Raw genomic sequence first — 26,087 nt, 5'->3', positions numbered from 1 at the left:
CGGATAGATCATCTATCACAAAATACCAAGACACCACCTGTAGCGCCTAGAACGGGACCAGAACAATTGGAGCGTTTTCGGCACCGAGCAGCAATTGAGGCCAAGTTGATGCCTGCCCTTGCTATTCCAAGCTCTCATGGGCAGACATCTATTTGATATGTCGGGAAGGACAGTGCTCGAAGCTATCGCTGGGCTTCACAATCTACCTTTGCGTGCCTGCATGCCAACTTGCCGAAATCTCGGGCATTGCCGCTTCGCCGGGCCGACTGTTTCAAATTGAGTTGCGCAAAGGAAGGCCGTTGACGGGTTTATATAGCGTATTCCATGGCCGAGGCGGACACGCGTAAATCTTGGAGACAAAGCTAAAAAGTCTGCTTATCCATCGCAAAATGACTGCTCGACAATGATTTGCGACGTCTGGACCGGCCCCAGTCTGTTGGGTGATTTGCTGTGGGCACGAATCCACACGATTCATATGGCGCGGGGAATGCAGAGTCATCAAGTATATGTATCAGAGCCTGCGTGATCGAGATAACGTCTGTCAGGGGACGGGGGAACAGAACGCGACAAGAGCCTAGAAAGCCCGCTGACATTGCGAGTATGTGCTAGCTGCCTCTGACGGCGACGGCCATCCAGCGTGACAACAAGACTACCGAGGGACATTTGTGTCCCTCGGGCAAGATTTGACGAGCCCGCAGAACGTGGCTTGAAGATGAACTCCAGCCCAGACTACAGGCGGCGCCGCCCAGCAGTTAACAGTGTGGTCAACAACAGTCCACTACCAGTCTAAGTTCCCTACCGACCAGAACTACCACACACCATCGCTCCATCTCCACAGGCGAGGCGCCACTGGACTGGAGGATGGGACGTGTCAGAAACGAGGCAGGCGTCCTGGCTCGATAGCGGGCCCGCACTGGCAATATGATGTGTAAGTTTTGAGGTGTTTCTTTGGCGGCCCTCGGGCACCCGCGTGTTTGGGCCGAAAGAAAGCAGGAAACGAGCTGTAAACAGGGCTTGGCAGCACGCGAGCAGTTCCCGATCGCTGAGGACTGGTGGCGGACTGCAGAAGATGCGTGCGGGCGTCGTCTGGTGTGTGAATGGCTTCTGTCATGAGGACGACGGACGGCGATGCTGTGGGCTCTCTCTGTGCTCGGCCCGCAGCCTAATAAACGACGATGCAGGATCGTCCCTGGTGCAGTCGTGGTTGGCCTCTACGGTTGGCGCTCGAAATAGCACACAGTTGTGTTGATAATTATTAATTAAGTACTCCGTAATTTGTAGAGAGCAGGACGGACAGCGTCGTGGAGCTTCGTTTTGGAGGTGCATAGCGCGGTCCATGGTGTGGCAGCTGCACGTAAGCCATTGCTTGCATTGCGCGGACGGACAAAATGCACCGCCGATAGACGGGGTCATTCTTTTTTCGCCACCGAAGCCAAACAAGCAGTATTCGTACCAGGTAGCAGAGCACGGAGGTGCTGAAAGGACTGAGTTGACCGACCATCGTCGTTCAAGGCCCGCCACGGCACTTGCACACTTGCATCCAGCCAAAAGTCAGACCAGGATATTGAGTAGGACAAACTGAGGGGTGCAACAGTCGAGACTCAATTGTCAAGGTTGTCAGCACAAGCACGCATCGACTGGTAAGCCGGTCGCCGTTTGATTTTCCTGTTATTGGAGGCAGCCGAGGCTACTGGTAGAGTCTGGGGTGACACCTGGCCACTTTGTCGGGAGTAATTTGTAGGAAGCAATGCAACAACGCAACAACGGCAGCCGATGCCGAGCACGAGTAACGATGGGGAGCGTGGCGAGGGAGCGAGGGAATCTGTACAAGTGTCAAGTGGCTCGATCAGCTGCTAGGTTCTGAGCCGGGGTGGTGACTAGTTGCTCGGAAGTCTGCTCGAGGCGATTATCTGATTCCTGGCGGCGGCTTCCAACCGCTGCATCGGGGGATTTGTAGAATCTGCATGCTTCATCAACAAGGCGACCACCAAGGCCTGTTCGTTTGGAGGGGGGTGGTGACGATTGGTGCCCGTACAAGGCTGTCATGTCAGTCAGCTGCAGCGTGTCCGTATGGATGGGAAGGTTACGTGTCTCTTGATGGTTATATCAGCAACACTTATCCAACCTTTTGACTTGATATTTTCGCATGGACAAGTTGAGGTAGGCGGTCTAGCGGTGGAGGTGGAGAGCGGAATGAAGGCAGGAGAGAGTTCTCCGTACATACAAATTAGTAGGTACAGATAACGAGCGGGTGTGTGCGGACAGGTAGGTACAAATTACAGGTACCGCATACAGTGAGTGATGTTGACTGCCGTTGGTCGCTCCGTTCTTGCGCAGACAAGAGCTGTGGTATACTAACTACTAGGTATCAGTAACTACTCCATACATACTTGGCAGTGTTACAATTACAGTGGCCAAAAACCGGCACACCCTATTGCTCTGGGTAATTCGTATTGTCAGGCACTTGTTAACTAGGAACAAGGTCCCAAGAACTACCCCAATACGCCTCTTGGCCGTCCAGCCCCTGCCCTGGACAATTGTGCAGCAACAAAGCAACAAAGCAACTGTGGCTTTTTGTGGCAGAGTGCAGGGAAATACTTGGCTATGCCCCTGCCTTGCCAGCATCAGTACCAGTCAGTCAGAATTAATGCAGGCTCCCTACTAAGGTAGCGTCCGTTCCTCTCAACCCCACCCCCCCCCCCCCTCCTCCTAATACTGGTGCCTCTTTGACCTCCACCCTCGTCCCGACTCCCCTCTCGCTTCTCCGACAGTATTACTTCAACAGAACGTCGATTGCCCTCCTTCTCAACTTCACACCACCCCTACCTATCAGACTATCAAACGCACACACACTTTGGCACAATCAACGCCTCTTCACGCCCGCACGCCTTCACACCTTCCCGCAGACTCCCCCACGGCAATCCAAGACATCAAAAAAGAAACCCTGCCCGCCTCACCTCACCCCAGCCAGTTCTCGTCCCAACGCCATCACTAGCATCCTCCTTTTCCCTTGACGAAACGGCTTTACACATCTTCCACCAAGAAACGCTTGTCGCACGCCACGAATTAATTGCTTGACACATCCTCGCACCACCAAAGCACCGACTTCGCATCTTTCCCTTGTTCTACTCGATAGTATTTAGCGGCGCGGCCACCTGGCTCTCGTGGATGTCGACCTCAATCCTGCCCGAACGACAACCGCAACCAACTCTGACCATCCTTCCTGCCGTATGACATAAAGCCATTGCCTGTCCCCGTTTTCAGTTCTCGGGCTGCTCCATCCCCTCTCGGCCATGCGACCTTCGTCATCGCATAGCACTTGTGTGCCGCCCGACGACTCTCAACAGGATGACGGCCAACCCTCCTGCCGACGTTCCCGCCTGCTAAATCACCACGCACACGACTCTGATTCCGACTTTTCCACCACCAGCAACCACCAGTCACTGCCGCGGCACCGCCCTTCTTGCCCTCGTCTTGTATCTTGCCCTGCTGGCGCCTCATCAAAAGCTAATAGCGCTGTGCGCATGACAGCCTCCTCGGCAAATGGGCCTGGGACGCCTTCCTCTAGTCGCCATTCCCCATCGCTACAACCGTCATCACACTCGCATCACAATCGTCAATCAGACGTCGAAATGTCCGACAGTGACGCCTCAGAATTCGACGCTGAATGTCGTGTTGGTGGCGCTCCCCTGGCGTTGGGGGCCTTGACCCGAGCCCACCAAGCCACCATCATGCCCACACCCGATCCCGATCCAGAATATCTAGCCCATGCAGACCAGGAAGAGTACGACGACAGCGATGATGAATATGACGACCAAGATGAAGACAGTGACGACGACATGCAGCCTCCACACAATCACATTGGCACCGGGCCACCCATGGCTGCGCCCTTGCTCCCGCATTTCGACACTTCGTGGATCCTGCAATACTCCACTGCCCATATGGGTGTTGACCAGCCACCGATGCCAGTCCAACCAATGACTTTCAGTATGCCTGCTGGCCCTACCGACCTTGCCAACTTGCCGCCGCTCCCGCAACCACCACCTAACTGGGTCCCTTTACCGGCATTTATCACCGACCAGACTCTGGCCATTAGCAATGCCATTCCTAGTATACTCGGATCCGAAAACCTTGACTTGGGGGATTTTCTGCGTGACTGGGCCTATCAAGGCCGCTATGGTCGTGCTGGACTCTCGCAACCCCCTGCCCTCGAAGAACTCATGCGCCAAACCCAAGAGCAGCCTGAAGAGGTCGAATTTGCCCAGCTCAAAGGCGATGAGTACGACTTGCAAGGTCTAAACTGGAACTCCATGGAAACTACACGCAAGGCTGCCCGATTGCGACGGCAATATACCTATAGAAATTATGTCAACAGAATGGGCTCCGACAAATGGATGGCAAGTATCCTCTCAATTTCTCAACAACTCATTTCTAAGAAATTCTCACTGTAGGCACCGCACGAACCGCTCTCTTCTCGCGAGAGCTTCTACAGATTCAAGAGAATGAACATTCGCAAAGACGTCTGCCTCGCTCACTTTCAACTTCGCAGTGTTCTCGCCTGCCCAACCCGCACCCATGCCTATTATCCAACACCACAGGGTATTGCACGAATGAACCTGGCATCAAGGAAATCCGAAGTCTTCATGAACACTCGCGACTTCCCGGCTGCCGGAGCTGTCATTTCGACCGTTGATGCCGATTGCGGCGTCCTAATGTGTGGCACCTTTAATGGCGAGTATTACATCAAGAGCCTTGATGCTCCCGAAAAGCAAGATTATACAGAGGGTCAAATCACTTCCGATCCTGGCGGCATCACCAATCACATCAAAATTCACAAACCACGACGTTCTTGTGGGCCTGCGGCTGCCATCGCGAGCAACGACCACGGTTTCCGACTGCTTGACCTGGAGACACAAAAAATCGTGCAGGAAACGAAGTATCCGTTTGCCCTCAACTGCACAGCTGTATCCCCCGATAGACGACTACGAACTGTGGTGGGCGATCATTTCAATGTTCTGATCACGAATGCCGACACGGGCGAGGTGTTGCAGGAACTTGGTGGCCACCGCGACTACGGCTTCGCCTGCGACTGGTCTGACGACGGCTGGACCGTGGCCACAGGCTTCCAAGACATGGCCGTCAAGATCTGGGACGCCAGGCGCTGGTGCAACTCAAGCGGCGTCTCGACGCCGCTGTGTACAGTCCGCACCAAGATGGCGGGGGCTCGTAGCCTGCGCTTCTCTCCTCTCGGGAGCGGTCCACCTGTGCTGGTTGCGGCCGAGGAGGCTGATTTCATCAACGTCATCGACGCCAAGATGTTTCACTACAAGCAGGAGATTGACATCTTTGGCGAGATTGGCGGCATTGCGTTTGCCAATGATGGCCAGGACCTCAACGTACTGTGCTGCGACACGCAGCGTGGTGGCCTCTTACAGCTGCAGCGCTGCCGTGGCCGACGCAACTTCATGCGTACCTATGACGAAGAATCCATGGCGAACCGCCACTCGTGGCTTCCAGACACCGACACGACACCCGCCATGCACAAAATTCCTCCATTATTTTGATTTCATGAGCATACCTCATCTATTTTTATCCCATCACCACCTATACCCCTTGGATGGCGCAGTATACGAGAATGTATACATACTTTTTTGCATCGATTCCGGCGTTTTGTTGCTTTTTAGCCCCCCTTCATTCACAGGATGGGACGAGACTTTTACGACGCGACGTCGCTGGAGAAAAAAAAACTCGTTCCTTCCTCATCTGCATCAACTTATGGGAGCGATTATCGGATGATTTCTATACAGCGGGTTTATTATTTTGCCGCTGTCGCCCGAGCATTCCGGCAAAGCAGTCACTGACGGAGCGCAACTGGACACCAACGTGGCCAAACTGCCATCGGTGTTGGTGTCGCTGGCAGTTTGGACACGTTGATGTCGAGTTCCGCTCTGTCGGTGACTCAGTCTCTTTCGCCAGCATGCTCGGGCGACAGCGGCCTGGGGTGGCCAAGCATTTTTGTTTACTCTAGACTTTTTTTTGGTTGCATCAAACGTGTCAAGATTGAAGGCAATGTGGTGAATGTCGATCTCTCTCAGTGTAGAAGAATGAGTTTTCAATTGGAGAAAAAAATATCAGATTCATACCCGGCCAGCTTAGGAGGCGGCCTATTTTCTTCCTTGTGTACTTTTTTGAACCATGAAACCGAGGGTTGTGTACAACCAGTATGTTGACTTGTCCTCCCTGGCTGCTGGGTAAGTCTTGTTTTGCTGACCGTTTGATATGCATTTGTAGCATCCGTTTGCCTGCCCTTAAGGCAATAACAAAAAGGAGAAGAAAAAAAGAAGAAAAAAAAAGTCGAATGACAGTTGGCATATGCAAGGGGGTGCACACGCGGGCCGTAGAAGAAAAAATCAGTTGATATTGGAACACACGCGAGAGAAGGAAGGCTAAAAATAAAGCCTGGGCGGGGTTTCATCTACAGAGGGAAAAGAAAAAGGGAGATGACCAAGAAAAAAAAGGAAAAAAAGGGAAACAAGACAGGACCCCTGCGACATGTACATAACTAGTCCGCCTTTTTTTGGTTGTCGAGTTGTCTTGTCACCTTGCATGTGAGCGGTAGTTGCTCGGTAGTCGGAAACGCCACGATGCAGCCGCCCGTCAAAAGGGGGCGGTATCGAGACGTGCAGCCAGGTACGACAGCACAGGCCCGGTAACGTAGCCAATGGAGATGAGGTGTGATGAAAGAAGTAAATTAATTTGACAAAGTCATTAGAATCATGCTCAAAGCCAACTCTTCCACGAACATACATGACAACAGTGCGGAACCCATTGGGAAAAAAAAAAGTTTTATATGTATAGAACTTGACGAGGCTGTTCCCCCATTATACAATATCGGCAGCAAAAATAAAGTATCCAGAGGTAATGTGCAGGCTGCTGCGCTCTTATAAACAAGAAAAAATTGCGCACGACGTTTTTTTGATCCTGCCCGCGAGGGAGGATGAGGGACGTAGCAGGCATGTCAATTATGTGCTTTGGCCGGTAAAGGGCAACTGGTGTCTTTCTTTTCCTTTTAGTTGTATTTACTGGGAGAAGTTGAAGATGGCACCGAGACCCCAGCGCTGGTCAGCCTGGGGCTTCCAGCCCTCGTTGTCAAAGGAGAAGAAGACGGACGCGTCACCGCAGGTCTTGCGGATGGAGCTAATGGCCTTGGACTGGTCCGCGGCACCGGGGCAGGCCTTGCCGTTGCAAGCGCCATCGTTCTTCCAGCCAGTCTCAAGGTTGATGACGTTCTTGCCGCAGATGCCCTGGAGAATGTCCATCTGGCCCTTGACAAAGACACCGGCGCCCGAGGCGTCGACGTTGGGGTTGAAGAAGGCGTGAATGTTGGCGCCGACAACGTCGACAAGGGGGCACAGGCTGTCAGCGACATCCTGGCGCTGCCAGATGTTGAGCGTCTCGGCAATGGTGACGGGGCCCTGGTAGCCGGAGCACTGGGCCTTGACATCCTTGATGAGCTGGACGAGCTCAGAGGCGGAGCAGATGCCGTTCATGATGGACTCGTTGCTGACGACGAGCAGGCGGATGGCATCCCAGTTGTTCATGGCAACGAGGTCATCGACCTGCTTCTTGACCTCGGGGGTGTTGATGGAGCACTGCTGACCGGGCTTGACAAAGACACCGGCAATGATCTGGAGACCCTGCGAGACACAGGCGGGGACAACGTTGACGAGGGTGTCGCAGTCGGTGCCGTAGATACGGACAGCCTGGAAACCGGCCGCCTTGATCTGAGAAATGTCCTTCTTGACCTGGTCGCCGGACTTGCAGTTACCGGTGGCGCTGTCGTACGGGCCGTAGGTAATGGCGAAGTGATCGTTAGTGCCCTTGACCTCAGTCTTGCTAGTTCCAGGGGCGGCGGGAGCAGAAGCGCTAGGGGCAGCAGAGCTCGGGGCGACCGAGCTAGGAGCGACCGAGCTGGGGGCAGCAGGGACAGGGGTAGCAGTGCTGACGGCAGGAGCAGGGACGGGGGTGCTGATGGCAACGGGAGTAGGCGTGGCGGTGGGGAGGCCGGAGCTGGTGAAGGGGCAGACGGTCACGTAGTCGGTCACGGTGGCGGTCACGACAACCTCGGGCTTGGTGTAGGTGCCAGGAGCAATGACGGTGGGCGTGGGGTAGACAATGACAGTCTCGGTGGCGATGGCGGTGGTATGGGCACCGATGGTGTAGGTACCGGCGGTGGGGCAGACGTACTCGGTCAGGCTGATGGTGCTGGTGGCGACGCCGCCGTTGGTGACGACAGTAGCGACGGGGCAAGTAACAGTGGTCAGGGTCGTGACAACAGTCGTGACACCGCCGACGGTGTGAGTACCGGCGGGAACCTTGGTGGTGGTGGCGCCGCAGACGGTGGTGGTGTCAGTGACGGTCATGGTCGTGGCCGGGAAGGTGTATGTGCCGGGGGTAGGGCAGCGCTGGACCTCGGGGGTAGGGACGACGACGACGGTCTTGGTCTGGACAGGGACCGAGACCGAGGTAGGGCTGGGTGTGATTGTGACGGTTGAGGTGTTGGTCGAGGTCGAGGTCACGGTGGTGACGGTGACAGGGACGACTGGTGCGTGTTAGTCTGGGGCGGTTGTTTTTGGCGACGGAGCCCGTCTTGAGGGGGGAGGGGAGAGAGGCTGGCGCGCAACATACGGGTGGCCTCGCCGGTGATGGTCTTCCAGATGGTGGTGCAGCCGGGCAGGCAAACCTCGCCGGTGGCGGCGATGGGGAAGCCAGTACTGGCAGCATGGCCGCGCTTGGCAAACTTCTGGTGAGCGTGGCGGTGGTTGTTGGCGCTGGCGGCACCAGCCATGGCCGCGGCGGCGGCGAAGAAAGTGGCCTTCATGGTGAAAGTGGGAAACCTGTTCGAAGTCGTGAAAAAGAAGTAAAGAAAGAATGCCCGCTAAATGAGTGAAGCGGTAAGAGAGGATAGAATAGAAGTCAACGAAAGGACGAAAGGCTGCAAGGAGCTTTCAGGTACGACCTCGAATTGGATGGACGGTTCGTAAGGAGGAGGAGGGAAGAAGTGAGAAGATCAAACGGAAAGGCGGCAGGTGGGCGACTATTATTATTTCTTCTGGACCGAGCGGCGGCGAGGGCTTGGTGCAGTAGCGGCGCGCCTGGGTATCAGCCATTTGCCCCCAGTTCCCATTCGCATTTCACCAGAACCTTGGCTTTTGGTCTGGCAGCCGGAGCAGGGGTGGCATGGAGGAGAAGTGGGTGTGCAGGGTGTGCAGCCCGTGGTTCACGAATCCTGTGGTCGGAGCAAACGGATCCATGCTTGGTGTTGTGCCTCGTGTCCCACTTGGTTCTGCCGCCAACCAAGCAGGCCTACCAGTCACTATGGACAAAAGACATGGGCTGGCAATGGGTAACGGCCTTGCCAAGGTGCTAGTTATTAGGTAGGTAGTTACCGTGCTCTGGAACTGGAGACAGCATTCGCGAAGCCTTCAAGAGTCCAATTAGGGGGGTGGACCGCCTGCTAATTTGCCGTTTGCCGCCACGCAAAAGGGGGCTTCCTCGGTAGCCTGTGGTACGAAGAAGCCTGTCCGCTAACTAGTTACTGCTGCAGATTGCGCTGCCAACCTCTCATTGCGACTCTCAGGAGGCGCTCAAATGAATGGCTGGCCGTCGTATTTGCTGGGGAAATGAGATGGATCGAGCTGGTTGTGTCCCCTTTCGACGGTCCGTATCGAACGAACCGTAATCCGTACCGCGTAATTCGTACCGGTAGTATGTACATATCTTCCCTGCTCTTTGTTTTTGAGTCCCCTATTCACCTGTTTCGCCTCTGACCGCAACACTCGTCTCCCCATGTCCCCCTATCGACCGCCCTTTGTACCTCCTAGGTAGGTACCTGGTGGGAGGTAGGTATCCGTAGGTAGGTTATACAGGTTATACAGTGTTCTTGTCAGCCCGAGACCCATACCATTGTTAGCGTGCCCAATGAGGCAAGGTTCAGGAACAGGTTTCGCCCAAGCGTCCAAGGCGGTGCTCTATTGGGTAAGGATCCCCAGACAATCCATCGTAGAGCATGAATTTTTAATTAGGTAGTGGGACTGGACTCTTAGTGGCGGCTTTGTTCCTATGCATTATTTTCCATAATTTATAATTTCTCGCTTGTGCTTGCTGGTATTATTCGCTTTGGAGTACTATTATTAATTACCTGTAATAGTTAGTCTTTCGTCTTGAGCCGCCCCAGACTGTGAGACGGTACAGCGTTTTGATGCAATACCAATACCAATGAGCGACGTTTCCACCTCGCGCCATCGATCGAGTTTTCCGATGTGGCTGCAAAGGAGAAAATCCTGTGCTCCATTGTCACTGTTGATTTGCAGCTTCTCGGCGCTGAATACCGGTGAAACCGAGCTACAGCGTTGACTCGAAAGCCTCGCATTCTGGTTACTGTACCAATTACAAATTACCCTGTAGTTACTTTCGTCAACGTCAAGTCCTTTCCATCTGCCCGCGCGTGGAACCCCAAGTGCAGATTTTGCACAGAATTTCCCTTCACCGTCGTTGCCGTCCGACAATCCGAGCCGGGGTGCTGACTGTGGCTTGTTATTCTCCGGCACTGCCACGCTATATTTGGCACGGCAATTACTGCGCCTGCCATTTTGCTCCCTTTACCGCTTCGCGACAGACTTGCGCTACTATCGCAGGTTTTCTTGTCTCCCACCGTTGTCGTGTCATGTGCCCAGGTGTGCAGAGCGCGTCCAAATTCCCATGTCCTCAAATCGCCACCCGCCAACCCTCGGCACCATCACTGTCGAGACTCGGTACATATTCCAACATAACAATGGAACTGACTGGAAGCTAGCGAGACATCAAGCCCGTACCTGCGTAAGCGCCCCACACAGAGATGCAAGGTCGAAATGAGACCATCTGTCTGGTACAATTACAGCCGATTCGTCAAACTAACTAGCTAACTAGTTAATACCGGTCAACTCGGGCACCGCGTACTGAGCTGGGCTTCAATTGTCGGGCGCAAACTGTGACGGCTGTTCGCGCCCGTTGACAGCCTGACACTGGAATGAACTCCCCCGGACATTTTGCCTGCAATCACCATCGCCATGCCATGCTAGTCTCCGATTAAGACCCAGCCGCCCCTGATCTTCGTGCCAGCGAAAGTGGCTCTTTGGTAGCCCGGTCGAGAATCGAGAATCCCGTCCGGGTATTATCGCTGTAATTATCAGTAGCCAGTGATAAGGAGTGGCCCCTTGTACCTACGTGTTTCTTCATCTGCATCTTCGCCTTGCCATCACCCTATGAAACATGTCAGCCGTCCGCATCCACTTCAAATATAACCAAGTCGTAATTCGTACTCCGTACAGATTACTGCTGATAGTTCGACAAATAGTTACATAGACCGCCTGTGCTCAGGGGCAAAGTGCGCGGCCACGCCAGGCGAGGTTTTCGAGTATAGCTACTCACAGAAGAAAGCAGCCATCGCAATTTTGCTGCAGTTAAACAAGTAGAAATTTGATTGAGACTATGAGACTAAAAACCTAATTGCCTGTTATCGGTCGACACAGTTGCAGCTTGCCATTCACAAACGCGAAATTTCGTTGTCACGTGATCTCGTGTCGTCTGATGCATTTTGCGGGTAGATTTTTTGACGACATGCTAACCCATCTCCTATGAGGCTAGGTCATACTATTGGCCAACTCGAAATGTTACGCATCTCTGGAAGGCAATTCCGTTGCCGGACATGTAGTAATATATCCTTTCCGCCATCATGGCGACCCGGACGTGCGAAATCGCCATACCTGGTGACACACTCAGGAGTACGTTTACGCCGGAGCTCCGTGCCACAACAATGCTAACTTTTTCTAGAAATGCTTTGCAACACGTGCGAATGAAGAGAAGAGCCACAGGTTCGGAAAGAACAACATTCCATCTACCCTAATTCTTAACCCAGAAAGCATTCCCGAATTACCAGTGAGGGAACGGCTGCAGTACTGGGTGCAAGAGAATGACAGCAAAAAGGCGCCAAAGATGCTTTCAGACGCCAATCTTTACGGCACCATGTCCAATAATATGAGTCGCACTCAGGTCTCGAAAGCCACAAATCTGAGCAACCTAAAAGCTGGGCCAGTTGGTTCCCAAACTGGCTCTGCCATGGAATTCAATCTTGAGCGTGATGAGCATTCAATTGTGGGCACAGATACAGCGAAACCGGGCGATCTAGTTGAGCTTCGAACTTCCGGCTCTCGCATGCCACTTTTGGCAATCTATCTCGGCTACTATGGAGAGCGAAACCACTTCTACGCTTCCAACGGTAGCTGGAATATATCTCGAGGCTTCTCTTCGCTCTTTACCGTGTCAAATTTTGTCAAGCCCGCAGAACTGAAACCCGTACTATCGCAGCTATCGGCAGATTTGACTGTCGAAGACTTTGAAAAGATGAAGGAGGAGGAAAGCGGGCCGTCGCGAGAAGATGCCAAAGTCTTGATCGAGAAGATGGATGCTTTTCGGGCCGAGGCCGAGGCTGCCTATCAGCGAAATCTAGCAAGCCTCGACGCTGCACACAAGGTACTCTCTTCTACTAATCGTGTTCGCTATATGAGTTTGTTCCAGATGGCCAACGCGCTGCTTCCCGAATCGATGCAAGTGGATGGGGAGGTCCCGACAGCAGCCCTGTACGCTGTGCATTTGGCCTTGACCCGCCATGAATTCGGCTTCCAGCCCATCAGCTCCTCTCGTGCGCTCCACAGACGAGATCAGCTATACGAAGTCTTCCCACCTGACCAGACTAGCATCGTCGAAAAGGTAGCCCTGCTGGTGCGACAATACACGGTTGTCATGTCCAAGAGTATGCTCACAGGCAGCGAAGCCGAGTTAAGCAAAACAGCATTGAGCAAATTCATTGACCAGGCCCGCACGGCTGTGCAAAACAGCCGCAAGATCCGCGATATTACCCCGTACGGAATTTTGAAGCCATCCAATGGCGGTACAATCCCTAAACTGGAATGGATGCCTGTTAGCAAAGATGTGATTCAATTTCTCGAGCTTTGGGCAAGCTATGGGCTCTTTGAATCAAGTGCAAGACTGCATTCCAACGGGGCCATGATCTTGAGGGCACTTGGGGTGTACGACAACATGCCCCTCAACCAGTCAACGGCATGGACATTTCTGCAAGAGATTGGGCACATCATGCCGTGGGAAATCCCATCTCGGTACAAAGTGCGTTTTCCTGGCACCAAAATCGTGCCGGGCGCAGGATTGAAGCGTGATGAGCCAAGCATTGAGGCGTCGAGGAGGCCCGATATTGCGGCCGGCGCCCGCCAAGATGTTACTGCTCCAGTGTTTTGCATCGATGGCACGAGTACAAGGGTAATTGATGATGGCATCTCGGTGGAACGGACTGGCAATAAGGACGAGTTCTGGATCCACGTACACGCAGCTGACCCGGCATCTGGCATCAAACCAAACTCGGAACTTTGCAAATACATGGAGCTTATCCCGGACAATATTTATCTTGCTGGCCACTTTCAAGCTATGCTGCCAGCTGAGCTCGGCAGCGATGAAGGCGACTACGCATCGAAGAGCCTCGTGGAGGAGTACTCTTTAAAGAAAGACTGTCCAGCGCTTACTTTCAGCGCCAAGGTGAACCGTCGTGGCGAGGTGCTCGACTACAAGATTGAGCCGAATACGCTGCGCAACGTTGTCTACATGGAGCCAGAGGACGTATCGCGATTCTGTCTAGAGCCACGTCGGAAACTTGCACAAGGCACAGAGCTAGCGGTAGGAGAAAAACGAGCAACTTCCGACGTTGAACCCGGGCGCAAAATGGTACTCGCCAAAGATCTAGACCAGGCGCAGCAAGATGACGTGCTGCTACTTTACGAGCTTACAAAAGCGGTCAAGGATAAGCGACTTCAAAAAGGAGCATGGCCATATTTTTTCCCGCGTCCGGCAGTCTCTGTACAGTTTGACCCGAGCCCGCCAGCCGCCGGCGCCGACGAGATTTCGATTCCAGCCGATCCTTATATCCACATCGGTATGGAGTCGAGCAACGGATCGGCTTTGGTGAGCAATTCAATGGTGCTCGCCGGCGAAATTGCGGCGCGCTGGTGCGCGGACCGACAGATTAGTGTGCCGTACCGGCGAGATGCCTACATGGGCGCGCATCATGCCGAGGCGCTGGCCTTTGCGCAGCGGGAACTGTATCCGCTCATCGCGCGGGGTATCGAGCCGAGCATGTCGCAGCGGGTGGAGCTGGGACGGTTCACGGGAGGCATTGAGCTCGCGGCGCAGCCTGGGCCGTACTTTTTGCTGGGCCTGGGCATGTACACCAAGGCGACGTCGCCGCTGCGGCGGTACGGCGACCTGCTGGTGCACTGGCAGGTGCACGCGGCGCTGGCGCACGAGCGGGCGACTGATGGGCGACGGCTGGCGGTGGACGAGATGGACGAGGTGCTGGCGTTCTCGCGGCGGCAGCTCGCCGACACGCTGCCGCTGCTGCAGCTGCGCGAGAAGCTCGGACGGGCGGTCAGCCGGTCGGCGTCGGACTGGATGTTGCTGGCCGTGGCGCGCGCGTGGCGGTACGATGGGACGCTGCCGTCGCGCATCGTCTTCACGGTGGACATGCGGCTGCGCGAGGGCCTGCTCGGCCACCTGGACTTGTTTGGGCTCGACGCCATCATGGACGTTGACGGCCTCGACGGGCGCGCGCTCATCAAGGACGTCGGCATAGCCGAGCGCTTCGAGGTGGCACTGACCGACGTCAACGTGCACGCAGGCCAGATCATGGTCCGGGCACTGCGCCGTCTCAGTCCAACGGCGGCCGCAGCTGAGCAGAGTGTCGACGATGGCCTGCGGACCATGGCGCAGTGATACTACTAGTATCAGCACCCCCTGGTACACTAGGCTGATAGGCAAACTGGTTGCATTGAAAGCGCTAGTCAGGCATCGTCACCTGGTCCAGGGTCCAAAGGTTGTTGTCATGGGGCGGCAACGTGACGATATCTCCCCAACAAAAAAAAAAGGCAATCAAGCTTTCTAAAGGCAACCATTGGTCCGATTTTCATGCTTTACCGCAAATCAGAAATCGCCACTGGGGACGGCATGACGTTTTCTCGACCAGAACATGAAGTAGGGCATCAGGTGACCACTGGCCCCCGATAAAAGAAAACTGGGGCCACAGGGGGGGTTGAACAAAAACCTAACCCAACTGGAAGGTATTGCGCGGGGGAGGGGCCCCTCCCCTGCTCTGCCCCGTGGGGAGAGGGGTTATCACTGCACAGTTTCAACAGCACTGTATCATTCGTCGATTTGAACAGCATTTACAACGGGATATGTTTTGCAACAAGAAAAAAAGGCACATGTAAGAATAGAATAGACTAGGAGTGTACACTAAAATGTATTATAGCTACCTGTATCAATTCACTGTTATCGCAAATAGGCCTGCTTCGTTTCATCCTCTGCTGTACCCGATAAAGCTCCCACAACAACACCCTCCTTGGGGTTTGGGGGTGGGCAGATGGAACAACGATATCGACCCCACGGTTATGCAAGGCCCTGATCACGCCCAGCCAAAGGGAGGGGGGGCCAGGCAGATGCCCTCACGAATGGCCCACGCAAGCAAGGCGCGTACGCATCCATGTGCAACCTCGTATCACTCTCAATATGAAAAAAAAAAAAGGTCGGTGAGAAAGAGCAGCGTTGGTCTCTGGCTAGTGTCAGGTACGGCGGCCTGAAGCCAAGGCAGTCCAAGAGATGCAGCACATGTAGTTGGACATCTTCACCTACGAGACGTAACAAGACCGCGCAGCAAGGCCATCTCATTCATAGCCTGCTAACGTCTTTGAATGATGCAATAATCAATGCCGCTTTGTATTCAACAAGCAAAAAAAACCTGCGCCACGCCTTGGACAAGGGACCAAGTTCCCCGCACCTCAACAAAAATAAAAATGGTAATACTAATAGAGACAAGCCAAATACAATCAACCAAGAAAAAAAAAATGCGCGTGACCGCCACTTTGCTCTTTTTTTTTCTAGGGCTCCTCTTCCACAGACCGCTCTGCAACCAAACCCTGTTCGTGTGTCCTCCTCTTTCCAGTAAATGAGTATAGTATCCCTGGGGTGGTTGTCTTTTGATCGTTCTGTGTGTCCCGTAATCGTAAAACGTGCCATGCCATCGACTGAGTTTGTCGTCTTCTCTGGTCGCAGAAATATTCCAGTTCAAGGCAGAGAGGGTGAGAAAACAAATAGTAGTAATGTAGACAGGTGGCTGCCGATATGCTACCGTAACCAAACACCAAAATGAATGAGATAAAATGAGTAAAAATAAGATAGACCAGCCGCTTCGCCGAGCTCGATTTTGTGGTATCCAAGACGGAAAATGAAAATGAAGATGAATAAGGGAAAAGTCGTAAGTGTGCATGCAGGCCGTTGAACCGCACATGAATATTAAGGGCCGCCTTTTATGCAGCATCGTCAAGACATGCCAAACTAGGCATTTCATTTTCTCCAGCCCACGTTCCAGATGACGTGAGCAATATCCCGTGCCGTATTGACGGTATCAATGACACGACCAATGATGCCCTCGCCGGTGGGGTTCTCACCAGCCTCGTAGGGCATCAGCATGCCCGATGATGTACGGTGCAGGCCGCTCGACTCAGTCGGTGCGCTCTCCATGGGTGGTGAGCGCCAGCCGGAACCAATCACCGAAGTGTCGTTGTCCTCGTCATCTTCCTCTCCAAAGTAGAAGCGGTTAGCCTGTTTGGTTGGGCGAAGCGTCTCTTGTGAAGATGACGGTGACAAAATCGGGCTGCGGCTGTGCTTCATGGCCGTCTCCAGAGGCTCTGGCGTGTCCCCACGGTACTTGAGCGTCGTCGGGGGTAGTGTGGCAATCGTCTCACAGCCGGCGCTGCGCTTGCTCTTGATCTTGCGAGCGGGGATGCTGCGCTTCTTGGATTTAACCCGCTTCATCATAAAGCCGTCATCGGAATCGCTGTCCTGTTCGCCATCATCGAACGCCTCCATGCCAATATCCTCGTCATCGCCCTTGATCTCTACGGCGATACACTGTTCAACCTTTTCATTAAAGTGGATGTGCTTGCGCTCGTTGCAGGGCGATGACAGACCTGACGAGTCTATTGATTCGGCAGTGCTGTTGCTAGTGACGCTCAGGTGACGAGATGATAGGGGAACGGCAATATAGTCGTCCGGCTTTGACTTGTTAGTCAGTATGCCTCTGCGCTCCTGGGCATGGACCGCCGCAGCCGCCTGCTTAAGGAGGGAGGCGGAGAGAATAGAACGCTGTAGCATAACTTCCGACATGCTTCTCTTCTTGAGAATAGGCTTCTTTTGCAAGTTGATGAGAGAGTCAGTTTTGGACAAGGCAGAGCTGCAGGGTTCGGTGTGGGTGCCATATAGATGCCCGGGCTTGCACTGTAAAGGTCCGTAAAGCCATGTTACATCACAGTCCTTGAGCCTTGAAGATGGTTAGGAGGGTTGTGTAGCCTGGCGACGTGTCGACTTACCAATTGAGGGACTCTGGGGAAATGGTCTTGAGGTTGTGCTTAGCCTTCATCCAGGTCCGCCACGAAGCATTCTCGAGACGGGCCGAGTTGGCTACCTCGCCCCTGCGGGTAACAATGTAGCGCCACGAGGTCCAGATGTCCTCTTCCTTCCAGTCGTGAGAGAGGTAGTCGACCTGTCTCGAGGGCTTGCTAGCAATGGTGGTATCGTCCTCGGCGTGCTTGGCGAGCTCGGGTGTTTCAGGGCGAGAGGTGCTCTCTGACGAGTCGTCGACGGCGCAGTAGGATTGGGCGGAAGGGGCCTTGTCGACGGCGCCATCGTCTTCGTCATTGTCGTAGCCGAGATGGGGATGCATGTAGTACTTTTCATCTGAAAAGGGCGGTAGTCCAAAGTGATCCTCAGGTGAGTCGTCGAGGGGCGGAGCGTCATCAAAGTCGGAGGCTATTGAGAGATTGGTGGCGGGGGTAGAGGAGTAAGAGAGATCGGTCGCTTCGGCATGGATTGTTCTGGGTGATGAGGGTACAGAAGAGGCGTCGGATTCAGAGGAAGACTTGGAGGAAGGGTCGTAGCTTGAATGAATCTTGTTTGTCGAGGTGCTGAAGGTAGACGGGTCGAACTTTGTTTGGGAAGCAGAGCGCCGCAGGGAAGACGACGAAAAGTAATTGTCTTCTGAAGAAATAACGACAGCCATGGCTGGAAGAGCGTTGCAGACGTGATAATGCGTCGGGTTCAAGCGTAGACGGGTGAGGCGGAAGGATTAGAGAATCATTGGAGAGCGTCGACACAGGGCCGGCGGCCGCACAAGTGAGGTATGTCCGTGTGTCGAGAGGTGCAAACAGGCAAGATAACAAAAACGTCGCGCGTGGGCGTCTGAGACGGGGATGATAAGCCGGTTTGCGCCAGAGGTGACGGTGTTGTAGGACGTGTGCTTCTACAGGCAAAGAGAAAGAGGTCGTTCGAGTGGTAGTAGAGTGGTAGAGTTGTAGTAGCGTGTATGCAGGCTGTGACGCACGGCGCAGCGACGGGGGTGTGTTTGTTGGTGTTGGTGTTTGTGGAGAAGTGGTGTCGGCTAGAGGAGACTGGAGAGAAGAATGGTGTCGACAAACGAGAGAATGGGCGATGGCCGGGGGGGATTGGGAGAGATGAGAAGAAATAAGAGGAAGAAGAATTAGAACAAGAGAGGTGGGAAGAAGCAAAAGAGTTTGCAGGAAAGGGTCGGTAGGCGAGAGTTTGAAGAGATTTCGGGGGCGCGGGCTACGGGGGGGTTCCGGGGGAGAGGGGGGGGGGTTGTTGAGGGAGGAGGCAAGGGAAGGAGCCAAAAAGCGGCACACGGGGTGGCACTGACATTGTGGCAGAGAGGCGCTGGGGGAAGGGCTGGGGGAAGGTGTTGGGAACCTGGAGAGGCAAAGTGGTACCTGGGAAGCTGCAGGCGGAGCTGAGGGCTGAGAGGTACCTTGGCGTGGCGTGCCAGCGTGGGCACGCGTGGCACTATGGACGGCTGGCACAGCACTAAAACAGGGCCTGGAAGCTGCCGTAGGCTGGAGGGAGAGGAGAGAGGAGGGGGGTGGCCGGGCGCGCCAGGATAGGGGACAACTACAGTGGGGTGAGGCCTGGGCTAGACCGCCGCCATCTGGGCACTGGGCATTTGCCAGCGGACGACCAAACGGCACCTGTTTAGAAACTGGAGACGGAGGCTAGTTAGGACCGGGTACCGGTACATGGAGGACCAGCCTGGAGCATCAAGGATGGACGGCTTCTTTTTTTCGGCACTAGTTGGGAGTGATCAAGTGTTGGATGTGCAGCCAGAACCATGGCATGGACATCGTGGGCAGCGAGTGGTGAAAGGTTGGACTGGCTCGTAACGTGCGCTGGAGCGATGTGTGGGTGGGCCAGCATTGTACACCGTGTTAACGGTTGAAGCCACTGTACGTAGTGCACTGTACAATGTTCTATCGCACGCAGAGTGGCACACTGGCCGATTCTGCTTGCACCAGCCGTGTCTCCGGATGCCTGGCAGTTGGTCGTAGCCGGCTGCAGGCTGCAGCTTGCGGTAACTTGGCGTATGCAGCCTAGCTGTACCTACCTAACCTACAAATTACAGAACGGCTACAAGGTCGGACGCGAGGGCGTGAGCGTAGTTAGCGCGGCCGGCGCATCGCATGATGGACCATGAAACTGATAAAAGGCAACATGGCCAAGTCTTCCTGGCTGGCGTGTAGGAAGCCTCAGACCAATTGTCTCGTATGTTGCCTTGTTCTCGTCCTTTTCGATGCAGCGTGCGTCAAGCGTGTACTTGCAGGCTTTCCCCAGCGTACCCTGGTGCCCTGTAAAAAGAAAAAAAAAGTGTTCAGTCGGGCACACACCACACTCCCCGGAAGCGGGGAATCCTGGCTGCAAACGAAACCGACCAAATGGGTTTGCCTGACTCGCTTGTCGCCTACTATCAGCACATCAGGGTTCAAGCACAACAAGGACGACACGACTACAAGTGGACAAGATCATGAGGAATCATTCACCATCGGCTACTTTCTTTCATCATTTGTACGATTTTAAATGCTTCCGCGCCTTGGCCTCGTCTTCCTCTTATTCGCAAGCCTCTATGGATCGCAACACTTCCGCATAGCCCCAGTTCGGCATGGGCGCTAGGCTTGGTCAGTTCGCGACCAGCCAAAAAATAACACCGAGAAAATAACTAGTTTAGGCTAGCAGGGATAGTTAGGACGTTCCTGATGGAAATTCTCAAAAGAAAAAAGAAGCGGTTTTTTTTCTTTTGCTTCTCCTTGCATCCTCTAATTGTTATTCGTCCCCTGGCATGGCTGGTATGGTGAGCACTCTCACCTGTGCTCTGCTGCAGGCTGGCGGGGCTTGCCGGCCCTCCGAGAAGAGAGAGGCTCGCTTTGCCACGGCCTGCCAGTGTACCTAACTTATTGCCAATCGTGGCTAGCTAGACACACATGCGCGGGAATAATAGGTAGTATCCGCTGTTGAAAATTCTGCTTTGTGCCATGACGCTGTGAGATGAACTCGCTTCTTTCCCGTCTTGGTGAGCTTTGCTTGAGCTCTCCCTTTTTCCTCTTCGTTGTTGTGTTTTGGAAGTTGGGCTGGCTTTGGCGTCAACTTGGCTTTTGACAGGAATGTCCAACGAGAAGTCCCAACAGCAAAACGCGTACATTTTGTCACGTTTCGTCCTGTGGCTTGGTTATTGCTTCGACATGCCACCGTTGGATACCAAATAACATTTCTCATCCCATTTATTATAGCGGCGGGGACGAGGGGCGGCGGCGGGTGGCGCATCTGTCAGTGAATCCAGAAACTGTATAGGTACCTACAGTGGGTGTAGGTGCCTAGTCACAACGACATGTGCCTCATTCTTTGGCAGTCCTGGGCATATTATTCTATGTACCACAAGCCCAAAACACGCAGCAAGTCCTCGGCCGGGTCCATCTCATGTTTTTCTTTGCCTCGGCGGGGCAACATGCAAATTTTCTACATGTACCTACCTAGTAGCTGCATCCTGCAGCCTCGTCTGCAGTCCCGTTGTCCTCGATGCCTCGACTTTGGTGGTTGGCACTATCCGTAGAGATGGTGTGCTATAAATTATGAATAATACAGGACCCTACAGGACCCTTTAGCGCCTGCCTCCACTGAGGTAGACCCTGTAAATCGGCAGTCTACAGCGGCTCCTCACCGGCCATGGAGCTCCGATCCACTGAAAGCAGCCCCCCTTCCGTCACAGCCTTGATTGTCCAACTTGGCATCCCACTGGCATCCCACCTCGCAACTCCAACTCCTTCTTCTCCTTCGTCAATTCTTTCTCCATCAACCATCTCCGCTGCAACGGACAATCACGACATCGACCAACCCCGGCCTGTCATCTCTTCCCACCCCTGAACACGATCTCCATCCAGACGGCCCTCCTAGAGCGCTGCTGCTGTGCCCACAAACGTCAAGCCATGCTCGGACCAACTATCTCGATTTTCATCGTTTTCCGTGTTCCGACTCCCGTCACCCTCTTCTTTCAACATTTAACTAAGTTAGCCCGCCTCTGCACCAATCTACCATGACTAGCCTCCGATTTTTCCCTCAGCCAACTCGCCTCACTTCCATTGTGATAGCCGCTACGTGCTTGTTGCGAGCACATTACCATCACATCACTCCGGCTTGCACCATCGCTCCATAACTGCCCACCCTCGGGCTGCAATTATCCGATTCGCACGCGACACGCCAGAAGCCCCAGAAGCCCCAGTTCTGCATGCATGTCATCTGTACAATGTCTGTTATTTACACTGCATTTGTCTCCGGTGAAGCACGACCTTGCGTGATCCACCTGCCCGTATTCCTCGGTAGGCGGGGCCGTGGTGTTGCTCACCAGGCCCCGATTTCTCCCGCAATCGCCTCACTGCAAACTGTTCGGACGATGGCTGTTTCTTTTGCCTAGTACATATCATTGTTGCTATCTTGCTATCGAGAACCGCTTCTTTTGCTCAGACGATACCCCTCATTTTACGCGCTACTCACACGTCATGTCCAACAAAGGGTCCTTGATACCACCCTCTTGGCAGCTAACACCTGTACAGACATATACACCACACGTACAGCGTCACATTGGCTCGATTTAATGAAAAGGCGGTGCATCTTACCCAGGCTTCCAAGGCAGCGACACGTTGGCCAGTTGGCCAGCTAGAGGGAGCCCAGGCACCATTGTGTATGGCTTATTACTGACTAGGCCTGCGCCAGGCACACCAGACTAAACTTGCGTGTTGTGCCAATGAATGGTGCCATGCCGCCCCGTGTGAGGTTGTGGCTGTCAGTGTTGCGCTCAACCTACAACCTAGCGCTTCTCACCGCCAGTGCCGAGTCGTCCATCCGGATGGCAAGAGTAACTAGTGGCCAGATGGATTCTAAGTGGCAGATGACACCAAGACTTGCTGTACAAGCTTTGCCAGTTGTCGGAACTGATACTCTAGGCAAAGCTTCTAAGCCAAGCTTCTTGACAAGGCTTCTCGACAAAGCTTCTCGACAAAGCTTCTCAGAAAAGCTCGTAGCAAAGGTACCCCCCTCGGTGGCTCGATGCTCTTGCTTCCCGTCGGTAGTGGAAAAGAGGCATGAACGGGATTGCGATTGGACCTCTTTGTTTCGTTGCAAGTCGCCGTCGTGGCTTGTTGATCGTCGCAAAGGCTAGCCTCCAACCAGTCTAGACAGCCACGGCGAGCGAGAAAGCGCTCAGCCACAGTATCCAGCTTTGCGCCAATCGTGATGGATTACAAGTGCATTTGCAAACAGGTCGAGAGTAAAAGGACGTTGACCAGAGAGTCATGCTAACTGGAACCAAGAATAGCAATCCACCGATGCCATGTTGATGTGCATAGAATCCACTCTTCAACTCCGCTTATACCTTGATTGATATTCTCAGACCCATGACCGGTTTCTTGATATGAAGATTCGACAGGGCGACAGTCTGGCGCCGGGATAGCCTTCATTCGATGTACGCGTACGAGATAAAATAGCAAAGAGGTTGGACCCAGCAGCAACCGGTATTGAAGCCTACCTTTTGAGGAAAAAGAAAGCTATTGGATGAAATGCCAACCTATGAGAGGTATGAGCCTCTTCGCCCGGCCCCTCTACGTATTGAGCCTTGCATATTTTAAGGTCTGGGTGGCGCTACTAACGACATGGATGGCCTGCATGATGTGGTGAGTATGATGATACAGTTGGCGCCGGAGCCAACCTAACTAACTAGTTTATTGCAGTTTTCTCTGCCGTAGTTATAGCTTCCCTTTGGCTCTAACTAGTTACCTACATAGATGGTTACAAGGCGGCACACAGTCTCTAGAAGTAGAGGTTGTTGTGACGCACGGCTGGCAAAGCTAGCCCGCGCCTGAAACCGCTGACGGCTGCTTGAGCAATATACCAATATACCGCAATGGATGCAAAACGGTCCATTCGCCTTGTACGCAATTGGCATGCACGCAGTCGCCATCCAGACCAAGGCCACACCCCCCCCTGCATCGCCAAAGGAACGCCCCCCTCCTCCCCGCTGGGGAACAAGAGCAGCGATGGAACGGCACCTGAAGCCGCACACCTCGTCGACGGTGGAGTCGATGGGAGCGCGATGCGGTCTCGATGAGCAAAGACAGAAGCAGAGGCAGAAGCAGCAGCAGCAGCAGCAAGGCCATGACAATGAGGGGTTTTGCCATCTGTCCATGTGGATTGTGGCGTGTTTCCGTTTGCGTGCATGTACCTGTACCGTATCAATGGCTGGTGTTCCATAGTCGGCGGCACGTTCGGTTTCTCTTCTCTCTCAAGTCTGGACTCGGGCTTTACTTGCCATGGACTTGGCCATGTATGTATGTATGTATGCATGCATGTATGTACTCTATCTATGCGACATGATATTGAGGCGCAAACTAGCGGGGAGGGGGGGGAGGCTTGATAGGCAGTTCGTGTAATGTGTGTGTGTGTCTGTTATCTTTTTTAGCACACACGCCACTAGTTGCGGGATACCAGACCAAGTCGGCCCGGTCGGTGCGAAGGAGGGAGGGCTACCAGTAGATAGGCCACCTGTTTTTTTTTTTTTTGACGTATCATGATAAGACAAAAAGAGGCAGATTGGCGCCGTACTAACCGCTCCGATGTGCGGAACCACGGCTTGAAAATGCGGAGCGACGCGCGTAGATGACCAAAAAAAAAAGATGATTGATTGGCAAGTTGAGTTGATGACGGGTGGTGATGCGACACGACGCGGGGGAAGCCAAGTCTGTCTCTCTCTCTCTCCCACACAGCCTCGCGGATTGCGTTGTCAACGCCCAGCTCCTTCGGGCAGGACGACTGTAAAAAACGGGCCGTGGGACCATTTTACATCTGGGGCCGCCGATGAATAGCTTCCGAGAGCTTGAGATGGGGCAAGGATTCTTCTGCCAATGGCCCCAGCTGCGGGAACCATGGATGCATGTCCAATATTGGACGTCGAACCCGAAGCACGCGTCGAGACGTGCATGAGTCCATCTTGACGGTTCCATCTTGCTTGAAACGGAAAGTAGTGCATGGTAGTACCAGCTGCAAAGCATTCTATATGGTACAGGACGTGTAAATATCTTGTAGACAATTTTTGATTCTTCAGAGTTCAGCCCCAATGTCTCACTGGAAAGTCTTGTTCAATCTCATATGTATCTCGCCTCCCGTCATTGGAAAGTGCCAGGTTCAACACCTCGTCCATGAATGGTAAAACAGACCCGGCGTCGCCAATGTCTACCAACGTCTGCCATATCCGGTTCGCCCATCTCCAACGCTTCCTTCCCAGCCGGGCACCTCGCATCCTCAAACGATGCCGGGAGATCAACCCGACCCGCGTCGTTGAAATCTACGACAACCCCATCACGGTCCGGCGTGCGCTGCTCCGCTGAATGCCACCTTGCTGGTATACGATGGACATGGACCGTACTGGTCGACGACTGGGACCGTGTCGTTGCAAAACATCGACCGAGACGCCCCCTCGCCTTGCGACATTATCAGACCAGACAGCCAAGAGACGAGGACCACATTCGACACTGGCGGCAGGGTGGAGGGAGAGAGATAAGAGAGTCCGCTTCCTATACCGCGAATATGACAGACAAGCTGCGGACAACCCCCGGTGTCTTTCAACGCATCGAGTTTGACATGGATATGGACGTTTTTTTCAACATGACATTCCACTGCGCGAGAGACTGGTTGATGCATTGGGTCCCAGCAACAGAGGATCAGCTGCACAGATCAACGCCGGACATGGCACACCGGTTCCGTCTGCCTCTCCCCTCCCTCACCGCCGCGACAGGCCACCTGCCTACCGTGGCCGCCGTGACCGGTTCCCGGACGCCTGCCGGATCTCGAAACGTTGGTTTGCGTGAGCCACCAGGCCCCTTGCACGTCAAACCCCTCCGCGCCGCTTGCAGGAGCTGGTTCTGCGGCCCTCTCGGCACCTTGCACAAGACCCGGCGTGCAGCACTGGGGCAGCCAGCACTGGGACAATGGCGATGGCTATGGAGGGAGACGGGACGGGATGGCGAAGAAGGACGGAGATGGGGTTCAACTTGACTAGTGGGGGGCGAGAAAAAGGTGCCACGCGATAGGTACTTGGGTTATTCTGGGGTTGAGCACGGCCCGTAGGGATGAATAACCTGCCAAGCTGGGTAGGGGGACGGCATATCAAGTCCTGTCTCTAGCAAGGTCACGAATCAAGGGTTCCGACTGGATTGTGCAGAGAGTCCAGGGAGTATGCGCCTCACACACACTCTCGCACACACACATCGGCGTCGAAACCGGCGACGCCACTTCTCTTATCGGGCCCAAGCAGTGGCTGCTGCTGCGGAACGGGAAAAGCTTGGCCATGGGGGCTCGCATCGCATGCAGCAGGCATGTCGCCGCGACATTCACACATTTTCTTGCAAGGAACCAGGTTCCGGGCAATGCGCCGGCCTTCAAAGGTCGGGGGAAACTATATTCAAGACGTGGCTGCAGCTCATCCAAGCACGCCCCCCCTCCCCATTCCTGCCCACCGTAAAGGGTACGTCCGTAGTTATTACGTGCGC

General features: G+C 54.1%; 5 protein-coding genes across 5 annotated transcripts; 3 read left to right on the top strand and 2 right to left on the bottom strand.

Annotated features, from left to right (window-relative positions):
• Positions 1–2,044: 2,044 nt before the first annotated feature.
• Positions 2,045–5,564, top strand: CCM_06948 (WD domain containing protein; the record flags this gene model as incomplete). Its single annotated transcript, XM_006672086.1, has 5 exons — positions 2,045–2,068; positions 2,476–2,637; positions 3,144–3,228; positions 3,625–4,397; positions 4,452–5,564. The coding sequence occupies 5 exons, from the start codon at positions 2,045–2,047 to the stop codon at positions 5,562–5,564; spliced, it is 2,157 nt and encodes a 718-aa protein (XP_006672149.1).
• A 1,515-nt stretch (positions 5,565–7,079) lies between these two features.
• Positions 7,080–8,881, bottom strand: CCM_06947 (cell wall glucanase (Scw11), putative; the record flags this gene model as incomplete). The annotated part of the gene is made up of 2 exons (XM_006672085.1): positions 7,080–8,602; positions 8,689–8,881. 2 exons carry the CDS (start codon positions 8,879–8,881, stop codon positions 7,080–7,082), a joined length of 1,716 nt encoding a protein of 571 aa, XP_006672148.1.
• A 2,892-nt stretch (positions 8,882–11,773) lies between these two features.
• CCM_06946 (mitochondrial exoribonuclease Cyt-4, putative) lies at positions 11,774–14,874 on the top strand (the record flags this gene model as incomplete). Its single annotated transcript, XM_006672084.1, has 2 exons — positions 11,774–11,822; positions 11,900–14,874. 2 exons carry the CDS (start codon positions 11,774–11,776, stop codon positions 14,872–14,874), a joined length of 3,024 nt encoding a protein of 1,007 aa, XP_006672147.1.
• Positions 14,875–16,500: 1,626 nt separating this feature from the next.
• On the bottom strand, positions 16,501–18,214 carry CCM_06945 (protein phosphatase type 1 complex subunit Hex2/Reg1, putative; the record flags this gene model as incomplete). Its single annotated transcript, XM_006672083.1, has 2 exons — positions 16,501–17,476; positions 17,526–18,214. The coding sequence occupies 2 exons, from the start codon at positions 18,212–18,214 to the stop codon at positions 16,501–16,503; spliced, it is 1,665 nt and encodes a 554-aa protein (XP_006672146.1).
• A 5,232-nt stretch (positions 18,215–23,446) lies between these two features.
• On the top strand, positions 23,447–23,650 carry CCM_06944 (uncharacterized protein; the record flags this gene model as incomplete). Its single annotated transcript, XM_006672082.1, has 1 exon — positions 23,447–23,650. One exon carries the CDS (start codon positions 23,447–23,449, stop codon positions 23,648–23,650), a length of 204 nt encoding a protein of 67 aa, XP_006672145.1.
• Between the last annotated feature and the right edge of the window lie 2,437 nt (positions 23,651–26,087).

This window comes from Cordyceps militaris (assembly GCF_000225605.1).
Source record: "Cordyceps militaris CM01 unplaced genomic scaffold CCM_S00005, whole genome shotgun sequence".
NCBI lineage: Eukaryota > Fungi > Ascomycota > Sordariomycetes > Hypocreales > Cordycipitaceae > Cordyceps > Cordyceps militaris.
This window is presented reverse-complemented; position numbering and strand designations above follow the sequence as displayed.